This window comes from Mesocricetus auratus, unplaced genomic scaffold (genome assembly GCF_017639785.1).
Source record: "Mesocricetus auratus isolate SY011 unplaced genomic scaffold, BCM_Maur_2.0 Super-Scaffold_100008, whole genome shotgun sequence".
NCBI lineage: Eukaryota > Metazoa > Chordata > Mammalia > Rodentia > Cricetidae > Mesocricetus > Mesocricetus auratus.
Window position 1 is genome coordinate 47897990 of NW_024429192.1, and position 21312 is coordinate 47919301.

Below are 21312 nucleotides of genomic sequence, written 5' to 3' on the forward strand. Positions count from 1 at the left end.
GCACTTGGAGCAGGGTGGAGGCAGAGTATCTCCTAAGGCATGTGAACAAAGGAGGAAAAATTGTTAGGCGTGACCTCATAAAAAAACGAACAGCTGTGCACAGCACCAAATCCCAAACCAAACCAAAAAGGCATATGTGTTGTGCCCAAATTCTGAACCCCCAAATCACCAAGAGACCCATTTCAATGCAAAAGCAAAGAGTCTTTTATTTTAGATGTTTAACAAGCTAACCCCATTAGCTAGAGCCCTTCACCGCCACCATGGCGAATGGCTGGAGAAAGACCCCAAGCAACCTTGAGGCAGGGACCTTAAAGGGCAGCGTAAGGGGAGTGTCTAGGGGTAGGGGATCTGATCTCCTAGTGACCAGGACAGGAGCCGCAAGGTCATGCAAGCACGTGTTAGCCTGTAATGGCTGCTAAAATGGGGGACTGGTCACTACATATGGCCAAGTGGACAAAAGGTCTGCAGCACACACAATAATGTAAGTATCAATATTCCTAAAAGTATAAAGAACTCCTGTAAATAAAGTAGATACATACACAAGTAGAAAAATGAACAGATGTACTAAGAGGTGACTTACTTATGCCTATCTTCTTAAATCCATGTTTATATATAGGCAATATAAAAATTCTTAACTTCACTAGCAATAAAAATGTAAATGATAAAGAAACAAGATAAAATAAGATAAAAATAGAATATGCATTCTTTCTTAAAATATTTACCCTAAGTAAAGCATTATGCATATATGCAAAGACTTAGTTACTACTGGGATGTTCAGTGAACACTGAAATAGTGACAAACTGAAAACTTAAATTTCAGTCATCTGTGAGTTAAACAACTTCTAGTTTAGGTTCACCTCAGAATGTCATGTAGGCAGTACAAAATGGTGGCAGAGAACTGTAGTCTATAACCAAAGTAGATATCAAGTTCACCTGTAGAACTAAAGTTACCCATTCCCAGAAATTCTGATAAATAGGTCTAGTTCTGAGAGATACTTTTAATGAAGAACTTTGGTTAAGGTATATTTAATAATATAAAAATGCCCATGTTCTATTTAGGAAATTCAAAAGATATTTATAGGGAATTAAATAGTTATGTCCATATTTTTTTAAAAAACCAATCAAAGAAACAAACCCCACAGAACAGTATTGCATAATACCAACACTTAGGAAGTGAAGGCAAGATGATTGGGAGTTCAAGGCTAACTTTTGCTACTCAGTGTATTTTAGACCAGCCTGTACTATATGAGACCAGGTCTCAAAAACAAAGGGGGGGGGGAAGGAAGGGAGGGGAGTGAGGGAATGAGTTAGGAAGGAAGGAAAGAAGAAACAAAATAACAAGCCTTCCTTTTCCTGATTACGGCAGGCTAGATTTCTTCAGTGACCTGGTTGAGGGAAATTTAAAGCTAAATAAAATATTAACAATAACAATTTATATATGACTCAACAGAGAAAAGAGTCGATAACTCTACTTCCATGTTACCCCCAGGTAATGGAATTATAGACTTGGTTGTTTATTGAGACTGGCCTTGAACTCACTAAACAGCCCAGGCTGACTTGGAGATTGCAATTACTGGTATATACCATCACCACTGGATTTAAAAAATAAATTCTTGCTGATTTTTCTCCCACCAAATAGTCACAATTAGTATGAACTACTATTCTTATTAGAAAAAAATTAAGAATGTATTAGATCACAGGTTTATCAAAAAATGTATGAAGATCAAGAGTTGTTAGCAAGTTTTCTTTACCCATCTCTTTTCAAAGGTCTTTCACTGAGCTGTTATGAAATCCTCTGTATCATGTCCTTACCAACTGTCAGCTAGCCCAACACTGATGTATGACTATTAAACAATTCCAGTCAAGGAAGTAGTCACAGCCTGAGTGGTAACCCCTGTGTTCTGTAGCAGCCCTAACCTCTGCATATCCTAGACAAGGCATACTGATTTCAGCTGCTGTAAGAGTACAATGCTCAGATGTAAATCCATAATAAACATGAAGCTCAAACAAAGGGAACAGTGTACCTCTCCACTTCCTGCTGGCTGGTCCACCACAGCTGTTGCCTCTGCAAGAAGATGGATACCGGGTGACCCATTAACATTGAGTTTCCCGAGAGAGGCTGCCTTCAGCAGCGCATCCATTTTCTTCCTAGTTTGCTCCTTTGCTCGAGCCAGCTCCCTCTTTATAACTTCTGAACCATGCCAACGCTGCCATTCGGCAAAGCAGTATCGAAGAACTTGTTTCCGGTTAAATTCAGTAGCGAGCTGTTGTTTTCTAAGAGACAAAGTACATCCATTAAAAAAAAGAAGAAGAAGAAGAAGAAGAAGCAGCCATTTATAGTGCTAGCGGATAATACAAATGAAACATGAGGTCAAAGAAGTTCCTGGAATGTTATCATGTCATAGTAAACTAAATGAAATGACTTACGTCTCAGCATCACCGTTAAGAAGAAAAATCAATTGTACTGTTCTATCTTCCCAATAAGACATATTAGTTTACATTATATATACATGTAACTCTTTTGAAAAGAAGAATGCATTAGAGATTCAGGCAGGGGTGGAAATCTTAGGCAGGTAGGTTAGGAGAAAACGCAATAACTTAGTCATATCACCCTGCGATGCCAATAATTATGACTCATCACTGGGTGGTGGTGATGCACACCTTTAATCCTAGCACTCGCAGAAGCAGATGGAACTCTGTGAGTTTGAGGCTACCCTACCCTGGCCTACAAAGCAAGTTCCAGGACAGCTAGAGCTGTTACACAGAGAAAATCCTGTCTCAAACAAACACACAAACAAACAAACAAGCAACAAAAAGACTTATCAAAGTCTAAGTCAAACCCTGAAGGTGATCCTGGTAAAGTCCAGCCCAGGGAGAGGATCACTGAAGAGGACTAAAGCTCTAAACTCTATGAATGACTGCTGTGAAAACATTAGCTAAACACTAAACACATATGAAGGGCACAGGCCAGGCTCCCATGCTCAGGGAGCTCAACCATCACCTAAGAAAGAGCTCCTTCAGGCTCCTAGAACCTTCATAAACAGTGACCCTGGCTGGTTTGAGTTGGGAGTGGACATTATTGATTTCTTCATGGGAATCATCCCCAGGAGACATCATGGTGGAAACTGATCAAGGATTCAAGCCTTGGAACTGTGTGGACTGGAGTTCAGATCCCTAGAGGCCAGGTAAATATCAGGTAGGTGTGGTAGTCTGTCTGTAATCTCAAAACACAGGAAATGGAAAGGAGGAATCCTTAGATCAAGTTGGCTAGCATGCTGACTTCAGCAAGAGACCTTGACTCAATATATAAGGCCAAGAGCAATATAAGACACCTGACACAACCTTGGGTCTCCATCTACACACATGTGAACATCATGTCTGCACAGACAACACACACACACACACACACACACACACACAGGATTCAAGACTAGAGGTTTTCTGAATCTATCCTTGTGACCTTGGAACTTATTATGTGGTTGATTATGTGGCACCAGGTGTCCATTTGGAGACTTAAAATCCAATATTGTTTATTTGCCTTCTTGATTTTATTTGGTAAACCTAAGTTCTCTCTACAGCACTGTTTCCATAACTCTTTCTATTAAACATTATACATACACTCTGGGGTCCTATGAGGAAAATCATAACCATTTAAGTCAGCGAATAAGGAGAAAATTTCTAGACATTTTAAAAAAACTTGTTTACTTTTGTATATTATATGACTGTTTTGCCTGCATGTACATGCATTTTCAGACCATATGCATGCATGGATGCAGTACCCACAGATGCCAGAAGAGGATGCCAGATCCCTCTGGAACTGCAGTTACAGAAGGTTGTGACACCCCACATGAGGGTGCCCCAAACTGAATCCAGGTGTTTTACAAGAGCCTCAAGCACTTTTAACTGCTGAGTTATCTCTCCAGCCCCCATTTCTAGTTTTAGAAAAATGTTTACATGACTTCTGATGGTTACCTACAGTTAAAAATGTGACACCGCAACTTATTATAGAAGTTTATATGTAAACTTAAATGAAACTAAAATATAGTAGTAATAGTAGTAGTAGTTCCCTTTGCTACCAGAAATGTACTGCTATTTCTAATCCAGTCATGAGATACAAGCACCTCAACTGCCATGATTTCATCACACCTTCTAAAAATGTGGAGACTGAACTGTAACATTATGAAGAAGCAGAGCTCTGAAAAGGTAACTGAGAAGCTGGGGATCATAGCTCAGGGTTGTAAGTGCTTATCTACCAGTCAAAACATGAAAATGGCTAATCAGGCCATGAAGGCTCTGCCCCTGGGGGCAGACCGACTGATGATCTTTCTTGTCTTGGATCTGGGTTATCAATGAAAACCATGGGAGCCCGGCTCCTGTCTGTCCAGTGTGTGCTAGCTTGCCCTAGTCATGCCAGTGCTATGCTCTTGGTTTCTAAGTCCCCAGATCTAGGAACCAAATAAACCTCTATTGTTCATAAATTATTCAGCCTATGTTACTCTGCTACAGCCGCAGAGTACTGACCAGGACATTTTCCAACAGTATATATCATTATACTTAATTGATCTTAATAATGGTTGAATATAAAGTTGATGATGGCTGGCAAATAATTGGGGACTGGCAGATAGTTTCTATACTAAAAGTATACTGTAAGTCATAATAAAAACATACGTATTTTACTATAATGGAAATAAACTGCCTAACAAGACTGCCTTGATACAATTTTTAGACCAGGCAATAAGTTAAGTATCGGGGAAAGCTACAAAAGCTAAGCAAGGAGACAGAAAAAAACCTATAGTTTTAGGACAGAAGATGCTTGCTGTTGAGTCTGATTAATGTCAAATCCAATTTACATCAATTTTCTCAAGAGAGATGGGTGAGAGAGGCACCTGGTGTGCTAACATCATTTTTCACAGCATCAACAGCCCAAAGCAGCACTGGGCTTTGACCTTCAGTTCAATTCTTTAGATACTATGAAAGACAAAGAGAAAACCATCTCTATAACCCCATCAAGATTGAGAAGGTAGGAGAGTGAGAAGATAGTGCTGAGAGTCCTCTACCATGCTGCACAGAAACTCTGGAATGCAGACAGGACTTCCGTGTTTGCCAGCTAAGGTGGAAGGACAGAGACAGACACTGAAATAAGAGAGGCTGTTTCCATGCCTGCTGCTCTGCGCTTCATTTTGGCACAGTGACAATATCCCATAAGAACCAACTTGTATACTTTTTAAAAGACTGCACTAAAAATATAGCTAGTTCTGAAGGGGGGAGTGAAATCACCTCAGTTTCCTAAAACCTTAGTGAGATGCTATCGCTTAGGTAAATTCACCTGAAGAAAAGGCTTGAGACCCAGTTCCCTGGAACCATTAAGAAGGACAGAGTTCCTTATGGAAAACAACCTGTCCCAGTATGCTTGTGAGCTAACTCAGAACATTTCTAGCAAGAGCGTATAAATTGATCATCATAATTACATAACTGCCTGCAAAGAAAGGCTGTTTCCGCAGACCTAAGAGTACAAAACAGGAACGATTTAAACAAGAATTCAAGTGTGAACCGTGCTGTCCTGGATCAACACCTCTAACAGTGCTTTAGTGGAGGTGGTGTAATGTAGACCCTTGAAGTCCAGAGAACTTCAAGCAGATCTGGGATGGTGGGCAAGTGGCTGATCGTCTCTAAGCCACAATTCTTCCCCAGAAAGGGTGCTGAGAACTCTACAGTGTCTAGCCTTCAAACGATTTTTTTCTTTTGTTACTTTAAATAAATAAAACAAAATCTAAAATATCGACTGAAATCCACACATAAAGTAATGCTATCTTACAGCAAGATTCTTGGATATCTAACCCACGTCTTAAGGTCTACATTTCTTTATTTGGGTGGGGGTTAAACAGTGGGCATGTGGAGGTCAGAGGAAAGCTTGCAGGAGTCGGTTCTCTCCTTCCACCACGTGGGTTCTGGGGATGGAACTCGGGTCATCAGGCTTGATGGCAAGTGCCTTTACCGCCTGAGCCCCCTCACTGGCCTCGTGTCAGTTTTTCAGAAGGGAATGGGAGAGGATAGATCACCATATGCCAGTGATCTGATGCAGACCACAACAGTGACAGGAGCAGCTGCATTTGGGACGAGCAGCTTCGGCAGGAACAGGAAAGAGCAAGCTAATGCATTCAATAATGTAGTAGGTAGCCCCAGGGAAATAGGGAATCTAAGACAATTTTGTTTAAAGGAGTTTTTGAAGTGAACCAGGCAGTGCAAGCCTGGGCCTCTGACAGTCTCATTAGGAGCTTCCACAGATGCATATGCCACGTGGCTTTTGGTCACTCACCTGGGAACCCCCGTGGGTGCAGAGGGGAAGGCAACTGAACACGATTAACAGAAGTGCTCTGTATATGATTTCCCAAAGAAGGCCGAACGCAGAAGTGTTAGGAGTGAAGAATTTGGACAATCAAGGACTCTAGGAACAAAGAAGTGGGGGCTTGAGAAATGACAGAGAATGTAGAAGGGGGTTGGTGCACTAGGACAGGTACTTCATTGGAAAGTCCAGGAAAGCAGGGGAACAGAACTCAAGAAGAGTCAGCAGACGATACTGCAATCACACCCTGCTTATTCCCATTTCCCCGTAGAGCTGCCTATAAACCCAAGAAAGAAGGGAGAGAGGAGTCATAGATAGGCATCCAACTTGTGCAAGCGAATATGCTAAGGAAATTGACAGTTAAAACTTCAATACCATCACATCAAATGTGTAAGTAATGAAGTTTTATGACATTACCTAAGCAAATGAATCTAGAAATGTTTGTTATGTTGAAATTATAGTATGATATTTTATTGAAATTTACTGAAACCATTAGTCACAATAACCTTCCCCCCCCCCATCTTATGATTTGACACCCAGGTCGACCTTTAGTCCCTGATTGCCCTGCCCTCTCTTCCCATATGCAAGGATGGCATGCACCATCACACCCAGCACACTCACTACTTCTGAAAGAAAAGAGATGGATGGAAATAGAGCGACCACAATGCCTATTAGGGAAAGCAAGATGCATTTGTAGGATAAGTGGATGAACCCTTGGAGCGGAGGTGAGACTGCGCACAGGCTCAGAAAGCCAAGGAGGATACTACATTATGAATGAGAACAGAGGGATTTGTTGTTGCTCTGGAGAGGAGTGGGAAGAACTGAAGATAGCTTACAAGGCTGAGCCCTTCAGGGAAGCAGACCATGAGGAAAAACCTCAGGGGACAAAACCATTGTGGGTGCAGAAACCAGGGATGTGGATTCAGCTCACATCGGAATCACAGACAAGTGGTTTCAACAGCATCCTGTGATGAGCCACAGCATGACCTGTGTCCTGCCACCAGGTGAACAGTAAGTCCACTCTACCACTGGCTCTCACCCAGCCATGGGTTTCACCAGAGCACAAAGATCCCATCTGGTTAAATTGCAGGGAAGGAAGCCAACTGAGCCTTCCTTCACTAACTGGCTCAGCTATCAATGTAGTCACTGTCCACCAAGGCATGCGGAGAAACCTCGCTGGGCACGACGAAGATGGTCCAGGTCTGAGTTTTCTAAGACAGATTCTAGGACAATATTCAACACATAGAGGGCCGGGGACTCAGAAGGGGCTGCAGGAACAGGTCCTCTGCCTCACTCCTTTCTCAGATAACCTGACACTTGTTAATCCTTACTCATAGTTCTCACATCACAATCTAAAGCAAACTGCAACATGGCAGAAACTCATGGTTAGCCTGGGAAACCATGACCAAGATGCTGTCTGTCTTAACTGGGAGGGAGTACTGTCTGGGACAGGCACCCCAGGGACAAGGCTCTCCTCCCACACTCGCTCCACTTGGCTTTGTGAGAGGCACTTCTACTCTCGGGGCTTTCTTTTCCTCATTTGTGAAATGAGGGGCTGGATCTGACAATCCTAGGGTGTCATCCTGCTCTAGGGTATTTTTTGTTCTAAAGCTTTATAGTAAAAAAAAGTATTGTAAGTTAAATATTTTCTAACTTTAACTGTTAAAACAATCTTAGTACCCATTGTGAACATTTAAAAATAGATACCTGAAAATAATTTAGATACCAGACTAAAAGTTCTGAGATCTTAAAAAAAAATTGGCACATTATACTATTATGAAATCTCCATTTAGTGCCTTTATATTTAAACTGTTTAATTGGAATGAAATCCTGAGTTCTCCAGATTTTTCTTCTACAAGTTTCTTCTGGCATGCAAGTCTTATAGGCGGCTTTTAACTTTAACATTTCACTTTCCACTCTGTACCCTTACAATGTCTCCAGTTTACAGTCTTTACCCAGCAAGCCCTCTACCCCCATCACTCAGTTTCCTGTAGGCTGTCACCCCAGTCCTTACACCAGTCATGAGATCCTGGGATGTTTGGAAACAGATTAAATGAGTTCTCTCCATTGGCCCTTTCTACTGAAGATGTACCCCGCTATATAGTCCAAAAGAGTCATCCTCCTGCTTGAGAAGCTTTAGAAATTCACCTGATAACAAACTATACCTAAACTCCTTGTCCTGGCAATGTAAAGCTTTCCATGGCGGCTGGAGAGGCTCAAAAGAGAAGAGCACTTACTGCTCTTTCAAAGAATCCAAGTTTAGTTCCCGGAACTGACAACCATGTAGCTCCAGTTCCAGGGAATCTGATGGCCTCTTATGATTTCTACAGGCTTCTGCATACATGTAATACACATATACTCACGTGGGTCCACACACAAACACACAAATTAAAAACAAAGAAGAGAGAAAACAAGCAAGCAAGCTGGATAGCTTCTCAAAAGCTGATGGACTTGAAGGTCACATGCTTACCTCCAGCCAAACCAGAAGGCTACACTTCCATCCTGATGAAACCTGCTCTACACAGTCTGAGGCACCTGCCTGGCCAGTGACATTTCACTCTGTCTTGGTCCTAGCAGCAGAAGGGAACATATTCCTCACTATACAATATGCAAAACACCTGCCCTGTCTCTATATACTGTTTTTCTCCCATAACTGAGTCCTTTGAGGACAATGGACCATGTGCCTAATGCCTCTATAGCCTCATGTGCCCACCTACATAACCTCCCAGGTCTGACGCCATCATCAGGTTGCACAGCTGTGCCTTTCAACGTAACAATTCTTCGACACACCATTCACTTCATTTTGCTTTCTGGATGAATGGCAGTGTTGTCAGTAATGATTACACATAAGAACATAATGGCTCCTTCTACTTCAGTGACATTGATTCTAGAATAAAAATGTGATGGGCTGAGGGTATGTAGCCCAGTAGTAAAATATGCAAAGACTTGGGTTCCAGAGCCAGCACTACTAAGCAACAACAAAGCAAAAATAGCATGTACATGCACGTGCACGTACACACACACACACACACACACACACATACACACACACACACACACACACACACACCATGCAAAGTTAAACTTGGAAATGAAAAGAGAAAATGTATTTAATTTTAAGATAATGAAATTTAAAAAAGCTTTATTTGACAATACGTTTTGTGTGACACAGCACCAGCAAAGAGGGATTTGATATAAAAGCGTTAGAAACCTCTAAATGAGGTGTGAAACAAAAGACAGCAGTCTGGGAGGAATCACTCTTGGCAGGTTGGTCCTCCCAGATGGATGTTCCCTGCGTCCTTAACTAACATTCTATGTGCAGACAGCAATTCTATCAATGAGAATTATTGGCATTTAAAACAAACTCCCTCTTCAGAACTGTGAGATGGTACAAGGTACAGAGCTGTTCATTAGCAATGGAAGTCCAATCTTTCTTTACACAAAGGGAATGGACTTCATCAGTACATTTTAATCAGATAATCACTTTGTTTCTAATTTTCAGTTAAGTCTTTCTAGCTGGGGGTAACACAGGAGAACAGATCACTGTATCATAGCTGATCTGGTGGACAGGGTTTCTGGAGTTGGTTTCTGGACTCATCAGAGGGAAGACACTCTAGATAATAAGCACAGCAGAAGGATTTTCAAAGAATCTAAATAATGTACCTGTTCTCTTCCCTAAGGTCATTTTCCAAGGCTCGGGTCTCCCTCTCCAACTTCTGGGATCGTGTATGGTCTCTCCAGGCTCGCAGGACCTTCAGTTGAAGCTTCCAGTCAGAAAGGGTCCCAGCTTTTCCCAGGTTAATCCTATGGTCCAGAATCAGCTTATGCCAGGCAGAGAAATATCGTTTTTGACACTGAAGTGGAAATATTTGGAAAATCACCACCAATTAGCTTTTGTGTTTCAAATATGCAACATTGACAGTCCTGTCCTCAGATTTTCCTATCACATTTTTTTTTAACAAATCTTATTACCTGTGATTCTGACAGAATGGAACAAAGCTCAATTCTTTCATGCTTATAGGGTTGAGAAGTACTTAAGTCAGGCATCAGAGGCAACCACAGCTTCATGACTTAAACTAAAATACTCAGTTCTCATTACAAGGCACTGGTCCCATGGTAACCGGGATAGCAGGTCATATTGTAGACATAACTAGAGACCTGTGGAGAGCTGCTTCCAATGACCTGCCCAGCTAGGATGTGTCTTGGCGCTTCAAATAGTGAGCCTTTAGCTCAATCCTGCCTTGAGCACCACTCCTGTCCTCCATGAGAGAGCATGGGAGTTCTCAGGGGCACAGAATGGTGCCTCTGTTCTTTGAAAACAAGGCAACTAAAAATGACAAGCCTAGCAGGGCTACTACTAGTCACATTATTGGGATTTTGAGGAACAGGCCGAGAGATGTCCAGATCATCCTGTGTCTATGCAGACAACAGCAAATTAGACAAGGTCTACCACCCTAACAAAGTCCCCAGGGCATACTTCATTCATGATTCAGGTCTAAGGATAAAGCCACCGCTACTCAGGCTTGACTATATACCCTGTCCTCATAAAAACATGCTGTTCTTTCTTTCTAGATCAATCTACCATCACCCTTAGTCTCAACACCAAAAACACTATGTCACACTTTCCTATCTCTTCATATTAACTGCTGTCTTTCTTTTCTGCCCCTTGCTGCCCTCTCAGTACTTATTTCCCTGGTCCTGTGGCCAACTCTTCCCCCAACTGTAATGCTCCTCCCACTATTCCAGGGCAAGCTGTGCAGTCTTCAGCTAAGGTGGTTACCACTTCATGAGAATCTCAAGTTTATTGTCTCCCACAAAACTGTGGCACTCCCGAGAGAAGGGAATAGGACCCTTAAGTGGGGACGACAAACCAGAGAGGAGCTCCAAGTGTGATATCAAGGAGAAAGCAACATCACAGGAAGTGGCTTTTACGGGAAGGATGGGTTTCAAAGACTTTAGCCTGATTCACTGTTTTCTTCTTTGTAAAACTACTTAAAGGATGCTATTTCAACATTTACTAAACACCTGCCACTGTGTTTCAGTTTGGGAACTCTAAACAAAGTTGTTGAGGAAACAATCTCTACTTTTGGAAGGTTATAGGAAAACAGGAAACAGAAATAAAAGGCTGGGGCCAGTGAGATGCCTCAGTTGGTGAAGGCACTTATCCTGCAAGCCTGACAACATGAGTTCCATGCTATAACCCCCCAAAAGGACAGAACTGACTACACAAAATTGTTCTCAGCGCTACTTTGTTTTGTGTTGCTGTCATAAATGCCATGACTGAAAGCAACTTTGGAGAAGGGAGGCCTTCTGTGGCTTACGAGTTACAGTCCATCATTGAGGGAAGCCAAGGCAGAAACTTGGGGGCAGGACCTTGGGAGGTAGGAACTGAAGCTGAGAACATGGAGGGATGCCAACTACTGGCTTCCATCCAGATTCACATTCTTATCCCCTTTTGTGTAGCTTAATATTTCTGCATTACACCCAGGCACACTTACCTAGGGATGGTACCATCCATAATAGAGTGTGCTACTATATCAGTCAGCAATCAAGAAAATGTCTCACAGACATGCCCATTGGCCATCTGATGGAGTCCATTCTTCAAGGTGTGTCAGACTGACAACAAAGCTAACCAGAACATCCTCTGACTTTTACATGTATGCCCACCTAAATACATCGTGCCCACGCACAATAATAAATAAATAAATTAATTAATTAAAAGATGAATAAAGATATAAAGAAACATAAGCTAGACTTCTTGGAAGTATACTACTTGGCCAGAATCATTTTTTTCTACACAGGTTATCAGCTATGTTCCCACTTAGATAAACATACACTATTATAATATCTTGTCAAAAGAAACCACAAACAACCTAAACAAAGCCCTTATCCTATTTATATTACTTCAAATGAGGGCACATTTTCTAGAATCTCAACTCAAATACATTGGAAGGGGTTATAAAAAGAGGAAGGAGCCAGGTGTTGGTGGCGCACACCTTTAATCCCACCACCGCCCGGTTCACTGTGCAGAAATTAACAACAGCTCATCGACAGGCTCCTGGAATACTGCTTTATTGAAATAAACTTGCAGCCAGGCAGTGGTGGCTCACGCCTTTAATCCCAGCACTCGGGAGGCAGAGGCAGGCGGATCTCTGTGAGTTCGAGGCAGGGCTGGACCGATAGCCTCCAAAACAATATAGAGAAACCCTGTCTCGTAAAACCAAAAATAAACAAATAAATAAACTTGCTATTGGTTTTTTTCCTGCTTACTCAACAGCAATCTCATTAAAATTTTGATTAAAAATAAAGAATGAATCGAGGATAGCTGTTTAGTTATTCTTGATCCAGAGTGAACATTATTTAGGTAAATGCAAGTCTGATAAATGTGCTTCAGGAAACACTGGCGAAAGGAATATACTTTATAGTCCTCTCATTTAACTTAGAAGGGACAAGTGGCACACTTGCACAGATACCATCTATTTGTTCCCTTCACTCTGATTTGAGTCACTTTTCTTATTGCTGTGACAACATTCTTGGCAAAAGCAATTTAAGGAAGGGCTTATTTGTGTGCTAGGTCCAAGGGTATAGTCTATCATGGCAGGGAAAGGAGGACAGCTACCATGGTGTAGCAGCAGTTGCAGTAGTAGGGGCAGTAAGCCATATTGTGCCCACAGTCAGGAGGCAAGAAGGGATGAATGTTATCTAAGCTGGCTTTCTCCTTTCGATTTGGTTGGGACAGTTCACAATGCCTCTTCCCTCTTCCGATAAACCTCTCTGCAAACCCCCTACCAGGTGTGTCTCCTAGGTGATTCTACATCCAGACAAGGTGACAATGAGGATTAAAGGTCAGCCTCTGTAGTCCCAGTAAATTGCCTGCTTCTGTGAATCAATTCACAGTCTAGAACAGTGGTTCTCAACTTTCCTAATGCTAAGACCCTCATATTGTGGTGACCCCCAACCATAAAACTATTTTGTTGCTACTTCACAACTAATTTTGCTACTGTTACAAATTGTAATGTAAATATCAGATATGCCTTCCTCAAAGGAGTTGAGACCTTCCTCCAGGTTGAGAAACACTGGTCTAGAACTACAATGGTGCTCTAGCCCTCTGCTCTTCATAACGAGAGTTATTTAAAAGCACACTCAAATCGGAAGAGGAGTGCATTCTGTTTAAGTCAAGAGAATTCAAAGTTTTAACTATACATATAACCAACATGGCCTCTCTCCATTTCTTTCTTTCTGCATTTGTCTCTGTATGTGGTTTTTCTTGCTGATGGTTTGCAAATATAATCACACATTCTCCCCTAGCTTCTAACATCTCTTTATCAAGCTGCAGTGATAGGCTTAGTATGGTAAGTGAACCAGGGAAAATCACTGTGGGGATGAGCTGTACCTAAGTATAATGATTTTTCAAATACAATACTACAATGTGAGAGGAAGTTTTAAAGTGAAATGCTGTCTTCCCCTTAAAATCTTCCACACGACAGCATTTGGTTTTTAAGGATTCCACTCAAGAGAAGAAATGACAGCCCACCCTGCTAAATTTATTACCTGCACTGGAGTTGCCCTCGTTCTGTTGGCAAGAAAAGCTCTTCCCTGAAGTGTAATCACACTGCTGTCACTGCAGATGATTGACACTAGGTGGAACAGCAATTTGCTATCTAATCTTCATTGTAATTCTAACCCTGTCACTAGAGATGCTTGTTCTGATTAATGAAGTGGGTAACTCATCAAAATTCTTCAGCTATTTCCCTTTTGTCAGAAAGCTCGGTGATAATTGCATCAAAATTCTCTGTCATGGAAAAATAAACAATGAATTGTAAAGAGGACAAAAATGTCAACAAGTTTACAATTTATTTTCGCTGAATGGGGCTAACAGTGGTGCAACCAGTAGTCTAGGGGACTTGGCTGAGGTTCAAATGTCAGGAAGAAGGTTGCCTTCCCATGAACGCCCTAAGGACTCCTTTCTGCTCCCTTTATGAAAGGAACAGACAGTCCATGCTGCAACTGGAAGAAATCTTCAACGCCCTGTTTTCCTTCAGGGCCCATACTGTAAGAAAAAGGCACACAGGAGCTACAAAGAACCTGGGGCTTCAAAAGGATCTTTACCACAGCAGCATGCGTCTGCAGCGGGAGGGACCACCTTGAATTCTGGAATGGAAAAGTATGCCCTATGACCTGTCCTCCTCCTACACTTCATCCTTTTGTCCCCACCCTTCAAAGAAAAGAAAGCTGTCAGGTGCCACAGAAAACTCCAGAGGCCCAAAATCTGAACACCTCTACCAGGCAACATTTCTATATTCAATTTCATTCTTCTTGTAAATATTTTTTACAGTCCTTAGTTTCAGAAATTTAACAAGTGTATCCAAAAGTACAATCAAAGAAAAATCCTTCACTCAACTTTACAACTTATCAACACTTTTGCCAATCAAGGGCTCCATCTGTCTTCCTGCACCTTTTCCCCACCTGCAGAGTTTAAAAATAAGCACCAGACATCAGACACTGGGACATTTTACCCATAAATGTGACGATATGTAGAGGTGACATAGGATGTCTGGTAAGTTCTTCATGCTGTTAAGAAGTCCAACCAACAACATTATATTTATTGAATAGTTATTCTGTATTGTTCTAGAAGGAGTATTTTAAGGAAGCAATTGGTTAGCTTGACCACAATGTAGCTTACAGCCTGATCACTACAGGACAGGGCTCCTTTCCCTACATCAGGATAGCACCACATCTTTAGGGAAGACAAGTCACTGCTCCTCCTGGCCTTCCCATTCCCTTTCAGACGCCTGAATCCCTCCTTCAGTCCCTACTTTCTGCTTCATGTTCTCCAGACCTGGGCACTCTCACACATAAAGCATGCTAAGAACACACCTGATCTCAGAGTATATGAGGCACATGCTTGTTTCGGCTTCAGCGTGGTCCAACAATAAGACAATGAATGATGCCACTGTCCCCACCCACAGATTTTTATAAATATTCACCGGAAATGTGTAGAGTGGCCTGGACTTATGGCATCGGCTTTACCTTTAATTTTTAAAAGCAAGATTTAATCATCACCTTTTTTTTCAAAAAAACAAAACAAATAACAACAACAAAACCAAACATATTGAAGAATAGGTATTGGTAGAGTGCCTGTCAGGAATGTATGAGGCTTGGGTTTGAGATCTAGCCCTAGGAGCAAACACTGCTGAAGAATAACAATCTCTGGGCCTATGGCACCTTAAAAGGCCCAACACTGGCTCTACGCTCTGGTTCCCTCATGCGAATTGGCAGTTTGGGTTACTCATAGGGTGAGATGAGGAAAAATGACAAGAAAGAAAACTCTATGTCAAAACTGATAAAATTTTAGTGGGAAATTTTCTATAAAGTTGACTGTATAAAAGTAACGAATATTGTCTCAAACACTTTAGGAAATGTATTTCACATAGTTAGTGCCTTTGGCAATGAACCTAGGGGGCGGAGTTTCACCAATCCTTGCATGCTTCACATAGGTCTTGGCATCTCTCTCACGCTGCAGTTTGATTTGCAAAGAGGCCCCTCCCCAACACTGTAGAGGGCAGTGGCTGGTCACTTCAAATGGTTTTGCTTCAGTGCTCTCTGTAGGAATTCTGATAACAGTAAGATCTTTGGAAAGAAACCACGCTGTAGAAATGAAGTACTTAACTACAGTTTCCAGCATCCTGCCAGAAAAAAAAAAAGAAAGAAAGAAAAAAAAAAGCAAGGTCCCCACCCACCCCCTTATCACCATGTTTTCTTGGTCTAGTTTAGGATGAATTTTTGGAAGGCTCTATGCCACAGGCATAATATTAACAATGATTCCTGTGGGTCATTATTATCTTATCCTCTAGCAGAAAAACCTAACCAAATACGAAAATCAAAACCTTCTCCCCAGAGAATGCAGATTTAGGCTAATATCACCCTATGTCCCATTGTTCTCTGCCACTTTCCCAAGCAGAAGGGATCACAGAGTTTCTAATCTTATTACACTAAAATGTATTTCAGAATAGAGAATTAAGAAGGCACTTTCCAAACAGTGTTAAGAATTTCATAGTTAATCCCATGTTGTTTCTGCTAATTAGCAATGACATGTGAATTGCTGAATCTCCCTAAGAGATTTCACTGCCAGATCAAAGAGAAAATAGGACAGTCGCTATCCAAAAACAAGTTCCTGATGCACTCAAGGGAAGCCGAGGAAACTGGCAGGAACGATGCAGGATGAGTGCTGCATCTGAACATGCGCACTGCTAAGAGCAGCCAGAGTCTCTCAGAAGTCTAGTAATTATATGACCCACTAGCACTGGGGCAGCCGAGGCAAGTAGATTGCTTTGAGTGTGAGCCTAGCTTGGGTTACATAGCAAGCTGCTGGCCAGACTGGGCATGGTGTGAAAATCTGTTAAAAAAAAAAAAAAGCCAAGACTGACTAACTAACTAACTAACTAACTAACTAACTAACTAACTAACTAATTAACTGGCTCAAATGAAATGTTAAGAATTTAGAGGTACAACTAAAATACAGAATCAAAGCATGAAACATGATAGACACCTAAACTGGAGCAACTCCTAGAAAGAGATTCCTTAAGTCTTCTTGATAATATTCTTCTTTTAAAAAGAATATTAAATTTATTTTATATGCATTAGTGTACAGATGTTAGATTCCCTGGAGCTGCAGTTACAGACAGTTGTGAGCTGCCATGTGGGTGCTGGGAATTGAACCCAGGTTCCCTGGAAGAGCAGCCAGTGTTCTTAATCACTAAGCCATCTCTCCATCCCCCACAATAATATGCTATCTGTGTGGTTCTATCAGGTGTGTGCTGTGAAACATTCTGAGTACAGAGGCTGTTATCTCACCCTGTTGTGAGTCAGAGGACATTTTCCTCATTCACCTTGTGACTGGTGATGGCAACAATGGACTCCTTGAGAACCAGACCTATACTGCAACTTAACAAAGATTATCCTATTTCCAGTCATGTAGGTAGATATTTACTGTGTTTCAGAATACACTGCAGAAATACCAGATTAGAGGTTCAAGACCCATATCATAATAAATAATGCAGTCACACTGAAGGGGACAAGAAGAACTTAAGCAAGTGTTGGAAAATAATATTTTGACTGAAAACTGTAAGGCTAAAAGTAAAAAATACACAATATTGTATTGTAGTTAGACTTGCTCCCATAGTTGCTTGGGAGACAGAGTTTGCATAGTCCAGGCAGGCCTCTGACATACTACCTGACAGGAAATGGCCTTGACTTCCTGATTCTTCTACCTCACCTTTGCAGTGTTGAACATGTGTGCCCCATCACACCCGGCTCTTGGCTTAGCAATTCTCAAACTACATTAGAGCAAAGTAGGTCTGAACTACAGGGCAATAGAATGTATATAATGAGCCACGTTTCTTTCTGTCAGGGGAAACTGCTACAATGTGGGAGGGGCACCTGGGTTACATTAAAAATATCATTATGAATTCACAACAATTAATACAAATTTAGACAGTCCAGATTATAAATTACAAATAAGGGGAAGGGGAGGAATAACATGACTCCCATCCCTACACTGTTGTACTGGAATTAGAGGTACTGAATTATGCTTGTAGTATGTATACAGACAGACATAAACAGCAGGTGTGAGCATGCATGGGTTAGTAGACATAGATACGCTTCCTACTTGTGTGTGCTAAGAAGGGACAGAAACAGCCCCCACTACTGGAAGCAGCATGAACAGCAGGGTTGGTTTCTAAAGATCATTCTCTCACAAAAGGGACCAGGATTCTATGTACAAGATAAACCTGGAGCGGCAGGAAAAAATATGAGATAAGCCTGGACTGTCTTGCGGCGCCATGAAAAATTGCTTGAAAAAGAATGGAAGCGTGCTAAAAGGGCAGAGATGGAAACCCTGCTATTTCAAAGGCCGAGATGGGAGGCTTCAAGCTACAAAGTAAACAGTAGCATAACGCAGAGAAAAATAAGTGTTGGTGAGCTCTCACTGAATAAAATCAGTAATTATATACACCAAGTGGGTGATGTTCTAACAGGGTCTCTCTCAGTGGTAACAATTTCCTACACTGATCACTAGACTTGCTCAACACTGGAAAGGTCTGGTGACAGGGGTTTAAACTGTATGGGTAATTTTTGTAACTTTTCTGTATACCAAAATCAACCTTCAAAATAGAACCTTAAGCAATAATGTATGAGCAATATATATATATATATATATATATATATATGTATGTATGTATCGGTGGCAAAACAAGGATCATTCATTAAATGTTGTCACTTTTACCTTCCAAATATACTGACATGTCCTTTTTAAACAAAGCAATCAGGTTTAGGTGGGCTATTAGTTTTGTTATTGTACCATTTAAAATATTTATTATACCTATAACACATAGGACAGGTTTTCTCTGTGTAACAGCTCTGGCTGTTCTGGAACTCTTTGTAGACCAGGTTGGTCTGAAACTCTGCCTCCCTAAAGTATTGTGCCATCACTGCTTGGGCAGGATTTTTTTAAAACTGTAGAATAGAATCCACTGTAAATTTTAAATTAGGAGCTGGGCAATGGTGGCATAAGCCTTTAACCCCAGCACTCGGGAGACAGAGGCAGACAGGTCTCTGAGTTTGAGGCCAGCCTGGTCTACAGAGTGAGATCCAATACTGCCAAGGTTACACACAGAAACCCTGTCTCAAAAAACCAAGCAAATTTTTTAAAAATTAGATTTTTAAAGAACATGTCTTATCACAGTATGCTTTTCTTGTGCTGCCTCAAGATGCCCCTGAATATCAGCTCTCCTCCTAGTTTCTTGTATTATTTTATGTGTATGAGTATATGTCTATACAACACTTACAAGCCTGTGCCTGTGGAGGCCAGAAGAGGGTACGGGAGTCCCTAGAACCGGAGTTACAGACAGTTGTGTACCACCATGTGGGTGCTGAGACTTGAAGCTGGGTCCTCTGGTAGAGCAGTTCATGCTCTTAAACACTGAGTCATCTCTCTAGACCTCTTTTCATGTATGTTTTATGTATATGTATATGGTATATGTCCCTGGCAGTCCTCCTGTCCTCTTCAGACTCTGTCTCTGTCTCTCTCTGTGTGTGTGTGTATATGTGTGTGTGTGTGTGTGTGTGTGTGTGTGTGTGTGTGTGTGTGTGTGTGTGTGTGTGTGTAGCACTAGCTGTCCTAGAACTCAACATGTACACCAGACTTTCAGGGATCCATCTGCCCCTGCTTCCCAAGTGCTGGGATAGGTGTGAAGCACCATGCTTAGCCCATTTCCTATTTTTTCTTAGCAATCTTTCCTGTTGTTCTAGAAGCATACACTAATTACACCTATCTCTTGAAGGATGAAGAATCTAAGAGTCCTTGTAAGTCTTTCTCAAATACTAGCCCTAACTCTTAATATTTCCTTCTAGTTCTGAAACTAAAACTCTGATTACATTTTTAATATTGGAATAATGACAACTTTCCATCCATCAAGTCTGTCACCATAAAATATGTCCATCTTTTAATAACGCATGTTGACTCCTTTTTTCCTTTTATCTTAGTTATCCATATCACAAATTCCTGTTATTGATTTCAGGGCCTTTATAAGTCTAATCCTACATTTATCAAGCTCCCTCAGCAACTTCCTACATTCTTTTTTCCCTTGTTAAATCTACTCATTTATGTACTCATCCTATTAACTTTCATGAATTTTAGCAATGCCTAAGGCCCTGGTGTAGGTGTTGTGGGGGCTATAAAACATACATATTTATCTTTTCTCATCCAACCATCTCATTTACAATTCATTTCATATGAAATGTTATAATCCCTAATTCATATTTTAATCAATTGCTCTTCATTGAAAAAGCTGCTTAGATAACCTGAGAAGTTGTTACGCTTTGAATATGATGTCCCCAGAGGCCCATGGTTTGAATGTTTGGTCCATAGCCGGTGGTGCTATTTTGGGAGGTTCTGGAAATTTGGGGAGTGGGGGGCCTAGATGGAGAAATAAGTCAGTAGAGGCAAGATGTTGAAGGTACATCTCTAGCCACTTTCCAGTTGGCTCTGTTTCCTGTCTTCTATGATGTAAATAGCTGTCCTCTACCAAATGTTCCTGCTGCCATGATGCTCTACTGTAGTGCCTAGGATCATGAACTGCGCTCTCTAAAGCCATCATTCAGAGAGAAGCTTTCCTTCTTCACATGTTCCTGTCAGGCACTTTGATCACACAATTCTAAAGTAACCGATACAGCACATACGTATTTGTCAGTATGAAGTTAGTTATGAGTGCAAAGGACATAGGCCTCATTCAGTGGCACTAAGAAAACTTTCTTGAACAGATTATTCAACCATCTACTATGCTAGCACTTTGGGAATAAAAAAAATTTAAAAGCTTTGAAAAATCATTAGTTATTATTTCAATAAAAACTATTCTAAAGAAAGGAAAAACAAAAGGCAGACCAGTCATTAGTGGGAGAAGGGACACAGTTGTCTTCATGTTTGGATTTTTGATACAAAACAGCAAGTGACTGACTTGTTCTTGCGCCATCTATATACCCAGACATAAATGTCCTTAAGACTGTCAAAGTAGAATCCCAGTGCTCAAAGATAGCCCAAGGGCAGTAGTTAAAAGCTATCCCAGCACTGGGGAAGCAGAGGCAGTCAGATCTCTGTGAGTTCGAGGCCAGTCTGAACTACAGAGGGAGTTCCAGGACAGCCAGGGTTGTTACACAGAGAAACCCTGTCTCAAAAATCAAGAAAAAAAAGTTATTCCAAAGACGTTATTCAGAAGGAATCTTAAGCATAGCTCTCAATTCTCTGGGATCTCACCTAACACCTCTACAGATTGGAAGAATATCTTGGAACAGGGACTTGATACACTGACCTGTGGGCCAGGCCAGCAGCCAGAAGGGAACTTGATACACTGACCTGTGGGGCTGGTTTAGGCATTTAAGATGAACTTTCATGGACTTAGTCTCTTTCTCTCAGTG

At 41.3% G+C, this 21312-nt stretch overlaps 1 protein-coding gene across 2 annotated transcripts in view; it reads right to left on the reverse strand.

The window, feature by feature from the left end:
• Ccdc191 (coiled-coil domain containing 191) overlaps window positions 1-21312 on the reverse strand; it is a 75023-nt gene that overhangs the window by 23252 nt on the left and 30459 nt on the right. For both annotated transcript variants that reach the window (XM_040750798.1, XM_013116853.3), the window contains exons 8-9: window positions 10006-10196; window positions 2024-2273 (exon numbers count right to left, since the gene is read on the reverse strand). In XM_040750798.1, coding sequence (XP_040606732.1) covers window positions 2024-2273; window positions 10006-10196 — 441 coding nt within the window. The remainder of the gene's footprint in view (window positions 1-2023; window positions 2274-10005; window positions 10197-21312) is intronic.